The sequence below is a fragment of the Chelonus insularis genome, unplaced genomic scaffold (assembly GCF_013357705.1).
Source record: "Chelonus insularis isolate UGA/USDA-ARS -01 unplaced genomic scaffold, ASM1335770v1 contig_130_pilon, whole genome shotgun sequence".
Taxonomy (NCBI): domain Eukaryota; kingdom Metazoa; phylum Arthropoda; class Insecta; order Hymenoptera; family Braconidae; genus Chelonus; species Chelonus insularis.
The window spans coordinates 511842-526189 of NW_023276371.1; the positions used below are offsets into that span (position 1 = coordinate 511842).

The 14348-nt window shown below is 26.5% G+C and overlaps 2 protein-coding genes across 3 annotated transcripts; both read right to left on the reverse strand.

Annotated features, from left to right (window-relative positions):
* Positions 1–1859: 1859 nt before the first annotated feature.
* LOC118070716 (lactosylceramide 4-alpha-galactosyltransferase-like) lies at positions 1860–3399 on the reverse strand. Its single transcript, XM_035089499.1, has 4 exons — positions 3246–3399; positions 2781–3177; positions 2407–2617; positions 1860–2314 (listed from the first exon to the last, which is right to left on the reverse strand). Exons 1-4 carry the CDS (start codon positions 3382–3384, stop codon positions 2045–2047), a joined length of 1017 nt encoding a protein of 338 aa, XP_034945390.1. The 5' UTR covers positions 3385–3399; the 3' UTR covers positions 1860–2044.
* A 17-nt stretch (positions 3400–3416) lies between these two features.
* LOC118070700 (uncharacterized) lies at positions 3417–14263 on the reverse strand. Of its 2 annotated transcripts, XM_035089481.1 has the most exons (8): positions 14095–14235; positions 13659–13809; positions 11407–13547; positions 11022–11106; positions 5343–5369; positions 4874–5273; positions 4582–4792; positions 3417–4359 (listed from the first exon to the last, which is right to left on the reverse strand). In XM_035089481.1, the coding sequence occupies exons 2-8, from the start codon at positions 13729–13731 to the stop codon at positions 4090–4092; spliced, it is 3207 nt and encodes a 1068-aa protein (XP_034945372.1). In that variant the 5' UTR covers positions 13732–13809; positions 14095–14235; the 3' UTR covers positions 3417–4089. The 2 variants fall into 2 exon arrangements, with proteins under 2 accessions (XP_034945372.1, XP_034945377.1); XM_035089486.1 differs by lacking the exon at positions 13659–13809 and having other exon boundaries at positions 14095–14263.
* Positions 14264–14348: the final 85 nt, after the last annotated feature.

A 14348-nucleotide genomic window follows, 5' to 3' on the forward strand; every position in this document is an offset into this window, starting at 1 on the left:
AACGATAGCAAATACTAAGATTAACTGTAATAACAGAAAGTTCTCCTCTTACAGCAAACTCTGATTTAAATAATATTTTGCTCATTTTAAAATCTTCATAAAGACTTGAAAAAATAATCATGAGTTTTAACGAATTTTCTTCAATCTCTCAAAATCTAAAAATATCTTTGGATCATACAGGATTTATTTTTTAAATATTTCCGGTGATAGCATTGAAACATTATTCATCAATTAAATATGTTGTTGGTAAAATTGTTGAACACGGTAATAAACATTAAAGCTGCGTTCATAGATAAAAAAAGTTAATTATACAAAATAATAAATGATCAATAAATTATTTGAATGTGAAAAATCCTAGTATAATATTTTGTCATGTCGGTGTAATAATTTAAAGAAAATAATTGTAATGCATTAAATACCAGAAGAATATATATTAGATATATTTTAGTGAGCTACATGACTAAATTTTATGAGCACACTGGAATTGAGTACTTTAAAAGCATGTGAATTTTTTTTATTGCATCTTCAATAAAAAAAAAGTATTATTTTATGCTGTTTATAGCTTCATAGAAAAATTCATGAATACATATTAAAGAACTTCACTGCAGTAATTACAGCTATTGCGACACATTGCATGTTCGACATTCATTATTCGATCGTATTTTATGTTCTAAATTTCTAAAGACTGTAGTTTATTATAACGTTATCATAAAATAGAGATGAAATGTGAGTACATCTACTTATTTTTTACTCGATTGGATAAAAGCCAAAAGTTTTACATTAAGGACATCTAGTTTTCACATTCAAGCGTAAAAATTAACATCATCAGTATCATTCGTGTCAACTTTTCAACTTTAATATCACATAAAAGTTGTTTATTTCTATTAAATTGAGACAAGATAAAAAAAATGAAAACATTTGGAATCAATCAACTGTCTATTTGATTTATTTCTAGCAACGCTTTCAGACCTTTCACTTTTAATATGATTTAGTAGCGAAGCAAGAGATGAAATAAAGTTCAAAAAGAAAGAGTTAATATTACTGTTACAATATATGTTTAAAGGGTCAGGAACACGTTCGTTTCAACAGCACGTAGAACTTGGTTCCGAAAACTAGTTTTCGCCAGATGTTTTGAGGAAATTAATCGCATTGCTGTACGAGACATTGAATTGAATAACATTGTGAGAATTACAATTGTACGAGATAGAAACATCTTTTTTCTAAAAAGTTACTATTTTGCAATTACACTAAAAACTTCCTGAAACAATGATGTTATGGGATTTATAGATTGAAATAAATTTTCAAGTGGTGAACAGCTTTTAAAAATTCTTCATCAAGATCAAATATTCTAAGTATGATGAGGATTCATTTTTGAACAATATTTCATTAAACTTTTATTTACTACCGTGACTTGAAACAAAAAATATAATAGTCATTATCATCGAAATGATACCCCGAGGCAGGACTATTTCCTTTCCTCGTTGAAAAGACGGAAATAAGATTGAGCTCGAATCGCACGTGATATGAATATCGATTTTTACATATATATCTGTATAATTTGAGGTTTGAGAAACAGAACATGTGAATCACATTCTACCCATGTGAAAATATGAGGATCAAAAGAGCATGTATAAATAGTAACATACACTGATGTATTTATTATTTTACACTTTAATACATAAGTTTGATGTCACATGGAATTCATTTCCTTCTGTGAACGACAGTTTGAATAAAATAAATCTAAATTTCAAAGTACTAGTAGATTAACGTGTTAATGAATAAGTATGTATCAGATAAAAATAATTTACATGCATTTTAAAAATTACGACGAACATAATATGCGACATCATCGTGAAAAATCATAGAATATTAAATTTGAAAATGTTTTAATAAAATATTGTTATTCAAAGTTTTTTACGTGGCTAGATTTTTTATTTTAATAACATCATATGAGTGTCAAAAATTTGGTAAATATAAAGAGAAAATTGTTAATATAAAAATGATTATTTATAAAGTTATAGAAACACTGCTTTGATAATATTCACTAAAATATATCTCCACAATTGTGATAAATTTTAGGACAATACTGACTGGCAATTAAAGCATAAGGAACATCTTCACCAACATAAATAGGTCTAGAAGTGCTGAGTTTATTCCACAAATGGATCCCCCAAGCTTTGCCAATTTTTTCCATCGTTTTATTTTTCTCTTTACTATCGAAAAAATCTATCCAAATACTATAATCAATTGGATAAAAAGTTGAAGGTGGATAAACTGTGAATCCTCTACAAGATTGTTTTGACATTTCATAAGTCTGGAAATTAAACAATAAATAAAAGTTAAAAAATTTTATATTCTTTATTAAGTTAGTTTTCAAGAAAAATTTTTAATAATTCATACACTTACTTTCTTAGTTCCACATAACTTTCGTAAAATATTAGTTATGACTCCCGGCCCATTGTTGAACCATGAATCACCTTGGAAATTTTTCGTAAGGTATTCTAAACACAGAGAAGCTATTCTTCGTCCAATATTTGATGCAGATAGCTTCAAAATTGCTGAATTAACATAATTTGAATCTTGTGCCACAGCAAAATCTTCTAAATACTTCAAAGACCTGAAACAATATTTTGTATAGTTATTATTAATCATAGAATTGAATTATGACTTGCTAATCTACAAGACGTAATTACGTGTCTACGATCTTAATTTCAAAGGTAATTATGGTATCTTACAATACTATTATTACTTAATGATGTTCAACTATTTAATCAACTAACGACATTGTCACCATATCAAGGTCCAAATAAATTCCTGGAAATTTTAAGAGAGTAAGATATCTTAAAACGTCAGACATGTGTTCTTTTGGCCATTGACTAGATTGAAAAATACCACTTGCCCACCATTGTTCCAAAATTGTATTCTTTACATATTCTCCTATAATCACTTTGCGAATGTTGACATTATTATAAGTTTGAAGATGATTAACAAGATTCTTCGTTTTATTGGAGAAATTGGCAGAACTCAGGATTAATAAATAAATTTCCATTTCTGGGTTCATTTTTGCCGCTGATTCAACAGCACATGCTTGTCGAGGATTTAGAAATATTTCGTCTTCAGAACATGACGTCTCAACAAAAAAAATGTGATTATTTATTTGTGATATTTCTGTTAATTCTAGTTTATGAAAAAAAAGGATTAACTTCTTGTTGAATATATAAAATTAATTATATTTAATAATTTACCTTTTTCTTCCAATTTTTTAATAGAATTTGACGCTGTTAAATCAAAATAACAAGTAATATTTTTTTTTTTTCGAAAGTTGTCGATTGTATTATTATAACAATTAGTAATACTGCTGTGATATTTATATATATAAAACATATATACACAAAAAATCCCAATACACAATAAAATACTGTACACAATAAAAAATTTTATTTTTGTTTTCATTTTTCTCCAGATTCTCTATCAACGTGCTCTGTTCAAATGAAATATTTGTAAAAAAAATTACAGTTTCATTATCAATTCTAATATCACTATTATAGCTCATAAAATTTAATAATCAGTACAATATAGTACAAACAGATGTTTTTAATCTATCAAATCACGGGAAGAATGTTCAAATATCTATATTTTAGATTAACTAAAAACAGCAAATGGTAATAGTACAATTGAAAAATTAAGAATGAAGAAGTGTATAAATATTATTCAATCAAAACGATGTAATACAAAATAATTAGAGAAAGAAAGATTAAAGTGGAACACAGGAGCGAAGTGAAACGCTTGAAAAAAATTATCAATTTATTTAAAAAAAAATCTTAAAAATACTTATAAACCTTTTTTTTATCTTTTTTTAAATATTTATCAATATCTCATATTGAAAAATTTATTGATTCACGGTTTTTCTATGTTCAACTTTATCCCTCCTCCCTTTATGTATAATCTCCTGAGACTGATTACGTACAAAAAAGATCAAGTACTCAATAAAAAAATTAATAAGTCATTCACACCAATTGAATTTCTAAGAAACAAAATAGTTAAAGCGTAAAAACATAATTATCATTTAATAATAAAAAAAAAAATACGCTAAAAAATTGGTCCACAATTGTGATAAATTTTAGGACAATATTGATTAGCAGTCACAGCGTAAGGTACATCATCACCAACTTGGATTTCTTTCAAGTAACTTAATTTATTCCACACATGAATTGTTATTGAATTTTGAATTAGTTTCATAGTTGTATGTTTATCGATATTTTCAAAATACCTCCTCCATGAATTATAATGAATTGGATAAAAAACATGAGGTGGATAAACTGTGAATCCTTCACATCGTTCTTTTACCATTTCAAGCGCCTGAAACATAACAAACCTATTGAAGAACTTCATTTTTTTATCATTGTTTAAATTCAATTACAATTTTTTTTAAACATTAATATTAATTAAAAAGATTAATGGTTTCAGAGTGTACGTATTTATTTTATTTGTAATAATAAAGTCCCATTCAAATTTAATAAATATTACCCTTCTAAAACAAGTGAATTTATTTTCAATAGTAAAAGGAATTTGTATTCTTACATTTTGAGTACCACAAATTGTTTGTAGCACTTTGGTGAGAATATCAGGACCATTGTGCCTCCACAAGTCACCACGAAAATTCTTAGCTAAATCTTCTAGATATTCTGTCACTATTCTCCGACTTATTGGTTTAGAACCAAACCCTAAAGCTCCAATAGCAACAACTTCTGAATCTTCTGCACCTGCAAAATCTGTCAAGTTCTTCAACGAACTTTGAAGCAGAATAACAATAGCTTAAAATGAAGTAATGTCTATGATTTAAATTTTCAATGTGAATATCAAATAAACTTACGACATTATTACGACATCAAGATCAAAATATATTCCAGGAAACTTCCAAAGTGTTAGGAATCGCATGACATCAGCCATATGTTCTCTAGGCCACTGACTAGTTTGAAAAATACCACTTTTCCACCACTCTTCAAGGGGTGTGTTTTTTACATATTCATTCATAAACACTCTACGAATGTTGATATTATTATAGGTTTTTAAATGATCGATAAGATTCTTCGTTTTATTAGAAAAATTTGTTGGACTGAGAAATAATAAATAAATCTCCATTTCCGGGTTCATTTTAGCCGCTGATTCGATGGCACAAGCTTGTCGAGGATTTAATACTAATTCTCCATCTTCAGGACATGACGTTTCGAGGAAAAAAATGTGATTTCCTATCTTCGATGGCTCTGTCAACTCTAATTATTAAAAGTGATGATTAGTTTCTTATTGAATAAGAAGACTGATTTTATTTACTACAAATTTACCTGTTTCTATTAATAATTTTGCTGAATCTGAAACACGTCGATCAAAATAACATGTAATATCTTGTTTATTTTGAAGTTTTTGAATTTGAATATTACTGATGATTAAAAACAATAATAAACACAAACAAATACCACACATAATATAGAACTCAACTTTTACTTTCATTCTTCCTACTATTATCGCTCGACGTACTTTGTCTGAATGAACCACGTGTATAAAAATTAGAGTATTATTAGTACTAAAAGCATTATCTATAGTTTATGAAATCGAATGAAAATAAATATTCTTAGATTACCAACAAATACAAAGAATGCACAAACATTTATACTTTGATAAATTTAAATTGATAACTATAGTTAAAGTCATACATTGGAACCTAAATAATAGATTTAGAATATTCACTCAATAGTTTTAATACCACAACACTAGTCATCTAGGTAGATAAAGTCGTTATCTTATTTCTTACACTACTAAATATGAATTGATTAATTCCATCATAATAACTAATAGGCCTTATATTTGTTTTCGAATATTGATGGGCAGTTCAAAAACTAGTTATTACGTTGATATAAAATTTTTCTACTTTATCATTTCATTTAAATTTGAGAAAAATAATTTTGTTTGGATAACAACATTTTTAAGTTTATTTATTGATAAAAAATTTATTAACTCTTTATAATTAATCTACTAATAAAAAAATAATCAAACACCAAAGAATGTAGTAAAAAACAACTCGACTTCTTTCGTAGTTTTTTATTCTACTTTACTAATCTAAATCTTTTATGAGATTTGAATGCTTACCGTCATCAATTTTTATCATACACATATGAAACTATTTGCGATAGAACAAGATATGGCAAAAATTGGTCGACTCAGCGCGAAATTTATCTTCTATTTGTATTACGATTAAGTTGAATTATAATTATGAATAAAATATTTGTACGTTGAATAATGATTTTTTATGATATAATAATTCAATTACCTTCTTCATTGAATAATTTAGAAAAATCTGGAATAGCCGGATCAAAATAGCACGCAATGTTTTTATTTTTCAAGTCATTTGACATTTGCAATTTTAATTGAGTCAATAATGTTCCTTTTTCATAATTATCACGATTATTGATCATAAAAATAAACAATATACCAAGTGTAATACTGGTTATAAAACAAAAAATTATTTTTATTTTCATCGTTGTTTTATAACTTGCACTATTAGAAATAACTACACGATACTGATGCAGAAATAGGAAATAAAACAAAGACACTATTGTTATTTATCATTCAGTATTGTTTACACTAACTTCATTCAAGGTGTTAATTTATAAGGGTATCAACTGTAATCTTTCAATTATTTATAATAATTTACATAAATTTTTTTTTTTATTTACATTTCTTTGGAATATTCTGAAAAAAACGTCAGGTAAATTTATAGCTCTCCAACGTACTGAATGATGCGTGAGGGTAGAGAAATAATAAATTGACCGCTCAATTATTATCCATGATGCGACAAATGCAGGTGATTAGATAATGATAAAAATTGATTAATTGATAACGATTTTTAAGAACGCACGACGAGATTATTTGTTTGCAGATAAAAGTGTTAATATTTTATATATATATAATATATTATAAGAATTCTCTTTTTTTTAAAAAAAATAAAGTTATGACACATTTTTAAAATAAATAATATTCTCCTATACTTGCATGAGAAATGATTTAATTATTCATAAATCAAGGAAAAAAACATTTGCAAATAAATAATAATTAAATTATTTAAAATATTAACAGTACTGATATGAAAGATAAAAATAAAATGACCAAATAAACGCAAAATTTTATGCCTATTTTCTTAACAATAATAGAGAATAAGAATATGAATAAATTTAAGATTCAAGTATTAAAAGCAAGAATTTTCAAAAGCATAATAATAAAAATTTCAATTTTTAAATAAAAAATAACTTTCTCAAACACAATAAAAAAGTAATATGCAAAATGTACTATTTTCTCGAGATAGTTATAGGTATATTGCTTTACTTCAATATGTTGCTGACAGGTTTCCAATTTTATTAGAGAGATTTTACTGATAGTAAATATAAGACATAAACACAGAATGCGAAAAACTTTATCAAATCGTCTATTTACTAACAGTAAATTTCAGAGTACTCTCTAAATTTTAATAATTATTTGAACTTTGTATGTTAGAGTACAAAATATAAACTCTAAATATCTATTTCTATTGGTTTCTATACTAAATATTCTCATTGATTTTTCAAAATATAAATACAAATTATCTCAAATAAACAAAAAATATTGTACTTATTTTTAGTGGTTTTTATAAAAAATAATTCACTGTTAACTCAGTTTCCATATTTCTTAAAGTGAAACTGAAGTTGATGAATTTTAAAGAATTACATCACAAATTAAATATTAGTCAATGTTTTATTTTTTTATAACATTTTTATTTTGTGAATAAATATCTAATTTATAAATTTTGTTTACATTGTAATATAATTATAATATAAGTTTAAATTTTAACAGAACAGAAAAAAAAGAGTTAATATTCTAATTAATACATCTTTAATTTCAATTGATCTATTGATTGAATCCCTAATGGAAATAACTGTAATAAAGATCCCGATTGTCTGGAATTTACATGATGGAATGTTGTTTCAATTAACGGTTATTTCATTTGCAACAGCAAGGATCGCATTTGCATTCGACACTTCCCATTTTGCAGCAGCATTTATCTGAAAAAATATCAATAAAGATTCATTAAAATACTTCAAATCATTTATCTAATAAAAATTCTAGCTATGACAATGTAGATTATTTAGTTTAATCTAATGGAATATTCTCGAACATAAAGCATGAACAGTCAAAGAGAGTTACTCTCAGAGCTCATGCCAGTTCGGTCATTGACTCACAACAAAAAACAAATAGGAATAAATCTAGTCATGATTTCTTCAAGTGCACTTAGAACTAGTTTAAAATTTTCACGGTGCTTTTTATGCTTATTATAATTTAGTTACCGTTTCATTGGTATAAAGTCTTTTCATAAAATTCCATTGTCATATAAATTTAACTATTAATAATTAAATATTATTAAATACATATAAATTTACCTGAGCCGCAGTTTTTGTCGCAGCATTTGCATCCATCACCACATTGGCAATTGCCTTGGCATTGGTCTAGAATATTACAAATAAAAATATTAACAAATCATTTATAAATTATAATTATCAATAAAATAATGAACCATGTGTTAACTAAACTAATTAATATACTCTGTCTGATAAACACATCTTTATAATTAAAAGAGTTGATAATATAGAGATATATTGAACAGATAATTGAATTTTGCAGATATTTTGTACCGATAATTAACTAATTAAAAATTATATAATTATTCAATTGAAAGTTACTAGTTATATTCATTTTCTTTAAATCTTAAGGTCTGGAACACATATCTAATCTAAGAATTTAATTAATCCAAAGATCAAAAATGGTTCTATAAAAATTCTAACGTTTATTGAGGCACATTCATTAACTTCGAATTGAACGTAATGAATGATTGCTAAATGCCTAGCAAATATATTCATAATTAAAAAGTTTAAAATTGGAAAAACTTCCAGTTATAAATTAAAGAAATCTTGAGTAGTTCTTCGAACAATACAAGTTAGAAATTAATAATTTTATTGAATATCGATTGAAAAGAATAGTTTTAGAAATATTGACTTACCTTTGCATTTCTCGCAACAAGGGTTAGGCATGTTGACAATGATTAAAAATTATTTAAACTTCTTGAACACTGAGTTGTTGTTTAAACGACTTTGTTTGAACTGTATGTCAATGAGCACGATGTGGTAGGTATTTATTGATTTGCCCCGCCACGTAAGTAAGGCTTCTCAAGTCGTGTGCAACAATTGATGCTGTGTGCCATGCGCAACATAAACAGATAACGTGACTACGTCGTAAATTATGATTGGTTGTTTCATGATACGCCGTGTTTGAAAATTATATGATTCTCACATCATTTAGCGCACCGTGTGCAACAATTTGAGAAACACCGGTAATGTGATTATGAGTAATTCATTTGTTCATATACAAACAGATACATAATTATTCAAGGTTCTCGAACTTTCCGATCTAAATTATATTAACTTAGATATTGATCTCTAATACCATGACACTTGATCATTTTTAGACTGCATTTTTATAAATAGTTTTCTGAGTTAATGAATAATTATCTGTGCCATTAATTTAAAAAATTTTTAGAAGGACTCATTAAATCACACCTAGCTGAATATTAAACCATTAATTTCATAGCTATTCATCAAAAAAATATTATATATAATTAATCATTTATATTAATACTTTATGATAAAACATAAATAAAAAAATTAATCAAAAGCTTTAATTGATTAATGTTAATATCTAATGATTTTTCTAACAAAAAAATAATACCACAATGATGTTTACTGTTTTTTTTTATTATTATTTATCAAAACTGGCTCAATTCAATATAAATAGTATTAATTGCTTTATAAATTTTATTTTTCTTGAAAATTGATATCAATTATTTTTAAACTTACTTCTCAATCATTAAAATTACTATAAATATTAAAATGTATTTTATATACCACCATAACCTTTCTTTACAATGAAATATTTGACAAAAATACATTAAGTAGCATATGAACATTACTAATCATTTTCTTATCTACATAAACTCTCATCATATAAAACATTAATTGCATCTTTTTTTTAAAAATCTATTTCTTTATAATATTTATTGTTCATTTACTTTTCTATAGAATCATTGATAAATTCCTATTGTATTAATAGAAACTTCCATTCTTAAAAAATCAAAAATTTGATGGAAGATTTCGAAGTTATGATATACTTGAAATTATTTGTTTATTGAATACAAACATTTCATTCTTTCTTGAATAAACTCAACCTATTTCTTCATCAATGATTATATTCTATTTACCAATGTTCAAATAATATTTTCATGCTTATATAAAAAAAAAGTATGTTACCGTGATAAGAAAAACCAGAAAAATAGAACGGAAAAATTAGAATGGCGTAGTTCGATTATTGAAAGAAGGTCAACCAAGTGACTCATTTTAGGTTAATCATAACAAAATTAGTTATCTTATAGGGATATCCCAAAATTATCTTCAATCTATCTCAAAAACAGTCACTTTTATTTGATTAATGTATTAAAAACCCCCGTTCAAAAATTTTCCATTAGTTGCGTCATAATTTCTTTGAATGAATCAAAGATTTAGAATAGGTTTTCATTAATTCTTGATAAAATTTCACCTGCTTATCATCTATGTTATTAAATTTAAATAATTTATTCAGTTGAAATAGTAGATTAGATAAAATATTAAAAATGGCAAGCAATAAATGGAATCAAATATAAATGTCAATTATTTAAAAAAAAATAATCAATGACTCTGTTAATATTAATCATCATTATCATTCTTAGTTTTCTGATTGAATATGAAATGCCTTTTTTTGTGCAACGGTTGTCAAATGTATTGAATAATGCACAACAACATCTTCAACCACTCTTGGATTCGCATGACCTATTGTAAGGCGATATGTACCTTTATAGCTTTCCAATATATGAAGTTTCTCTAGGCTTATAAAACTTGATTATGACTCACCAACTTTGTGCTCAACATTCTGCATGTTTTCATCTTTCGATAACTTTGTTTTAACTTCTAAATTTTTTCTTGTAGTCGGAGTAATCTGTAATTAAATATATAGAATTAATTAATTATACAAGGCTATAAAAATATATTAAATAATTATTCTATACGACACACACTATAAACTTTTGATAGTGGTACATGAACTTCATTAATATTTGATTCATTAACAGATAAATTTTCTTTACTATCCGATTTTTTTCGTTTATTCTGAAAAAGAGATCATTTTTTTTCAAATCTTATTTTTATAATATTTATTGAATTTAAGTATTAAAAAAGAATTATCAACGTAAAAAAAATAATAAACAGCTTACATTATACAACGAAAATTTTTTCTCACCTTTATTTTCTCTGAATTTTCAAGCCTACATTCATGTTTTATGACAACCATCTCCTTTCCATCAATATAATCCTTTACAGGACTTCTTATATTATCAATATTAAAAAATTTTTCTTTAAGCGGTGTAGGTTCTTTAAAATAAGTTTTTTTTGTTTTTTGTCTCTGATCTGGAGTTTTTCCTGGAATAGTGAAATATTTGCCTCCAGGAAGAAAAATTGATTTCGGACTCTCTGGCACTATTTTTTGATTCATTAATTTAGGTTTGGGAGACGGCCTAAATTTAGGAGTACTAGAAGTAATAATAATCTTAGGCAAAGATGTTGGAGTTTTCGGTGTTTTAGATTTATTACAAGAAGACGGTGAAGGCGATGGAGATCGAGATCCAGATCTGCGATTTTTATTAAATGGTTTCAAATGAGGAGATATGAAATTTAAGTGTTTAGCGTGTGTCACTGGAGATCTTGTAGAAACAGTATGTCCAGACGATTGAATTTTAGTTTTTGATAAAACTGTTTTAACAACTGGTTTTTTCTTCGATGATTGTGTACCAGTACCAAGTTTTTTCGGACTTCGATTAATATTTTTTGGAGTAGTTGATTTAGGCGTTATTCTTGATGATACTTTTACTTCTTTATTTTTCAATGATGGTGACACTTTTTTAGTCGAATTTGGTTTATTACTCGATTTAACCAATTTTGGGAAATCAGAGCATTCTGTTAATATATTTAAAAAATTACAATCAATATTCGAATCTTGAATAGAAGCTGCCTGGATTTCTCGAATCATTCTCTCAGTTTCCAAACATCTGCGACGCTGTGTTACATATTCATTCAAAATACTATCATCAACATTATCATTCTGGCTATTACAATCAATATCGTTCGTATCCTCATAATTTTTTGTTGATGCAAAACAAGGAGAATCGATTTTCGAACCGAGTTCACAGTCTTTTTTCCTGTATAGTGGAGAAGCTTCTTTTTGTATTCGTGGAGAATCTTCTAAAGCTTTCAATTGTTTTTGACACAGTGCAAGTACTTCTTTTTCTTTTTCAGTTAATTCTGGAACACTACTTTGCGAACTTGTACATTCTCCTACATATTTTTTTTCTAAGTATGTGAATGAAGAATCATTATGTCTAGACATAGAATCACATAATGACGAAGGAGATTGTAATGCAGATATATTTGGATGTGTTAATATCTGATTAGCTGCTTCAACAAATCGAGATAAAGTTGATACAAATAATGGAGATGCTTGGGATTTATTTATATTCTTTGTAGATTTTGGAGTATCTCGTCCGAATGGATATAATATCTTCTTAGGTGTGGATTGTGAACATGGTGATATAGTTTTATCGATAAATGACTTGGGTAGAGATTCATTTTGAATATCAACATTTTTAAATGCTGTAAAAATATTATGAAAATACTGGACTGTATAATTTCCTTGCGACAAAGTAGATTCTTCAAGAATTGTAGTTAATCTTGATGCAAAGTCTTTAGGATCTTGTTGAGATGCTTGATAAGCTGCTGTTAAGCATTCTTTAAACTCATTATCATCGGATTTTTCCTGAGCTACAATACTTAAACGCGTGAAAAAAGGTTTTATTTTTTCTTCGACTACTGAATTTGAGTTCGGTAAATGAGAAAATAATCCACTTTTCATTTGTTGTATTATTAATTGGTCATTGTTTTCATTATGATTCAAATCGGAAATTTCTTCTTTTCCTGTTGATAGATCCGAATTAAAAGGCTCTTTTATACTGCTAAATGATCTTGGAGACGGAGGTTTAGATGGTTCAACTTCAGCAGTATAAAATGAAGGATCACTCGACTCCAATGATCTTAATGAATTTAGTGATACATTTTTAACTCTAGATGTTTTGTTGTAGGTCTTACTATCATCTTCATCAGAACTACTAGAATTTAATACTCTTCTCTTCATCCTTTCTAATTCCCGTCTCTTCCGTTTTTCTCTAGCTTTTGCGAATTTTATTAAGTTTGCACAAATGCATTGATCTGAATGGTTAGTGCAACAGTGTTTGAAATGGCCATTTGATGTCACAGAGTCTGTGGAGAAATTCGTTAAATCAGAGTTGATGGTTGAGTCATTGGTAGTAGAGTCCGGCTCTATTTTGGCACCTAGAATAATATCGTTTTTTTTAATTGCATAAACTAACTTTGGAATTAACTATTTGTAAGAAAAAATATTTTATGATAACGATAAATTCAAAATAATTATAAAATAATTACTTTCTAATGCAAATAATGTAACAAAGTCAATTAATGGTGAAACAGTAACCATTGAAGCATGAAAGTGCATCATTGAGTGCTAGGAAAGAGCCAATAAATCACTATAATATATACGAAATAATAAGCCTTCGTACCAGTTAAGAAGTCAACACTACAAACATAGAAAAACATTCAAAGAAGTAAATAAAAACTAGAGTCAAAAATGCTTTGAAAATTTAGTGTAAACAGATCACTAGATGAATAATTTAGACTCTGTTTAGACTCTGAATTATATATCATATAATTAAGCATTTCATAAAAAATATTGTCATTATAAATTTGATAAATTAAAAGAACTTTTCTAGCTATTATTTCATGCAATAAATTACATAGATTGAAAACAAAATGTGTAGTGAGCTTACATATTCAAAAGATAGCAACTCATAAAGTAACTTACAACAATTTTTTTTCCTGATATTCACATTTATTTTTTTATCAGCCATTATTATTAATGATTAAAATAATTAAATATTTATTTAAATCTTGATAGCTTTCCTTAATTTAATATTTTAATATATACGTGAAAAATGGACGCAACTTTAACGGTTTATTTGAATGAACACATTCCTAAAACACATGCACACAACAACAAAATTTTAACTGCTTCCAGTAACACGAAGCGCCCTCTGTGCGATTTCAAATAATCTATGG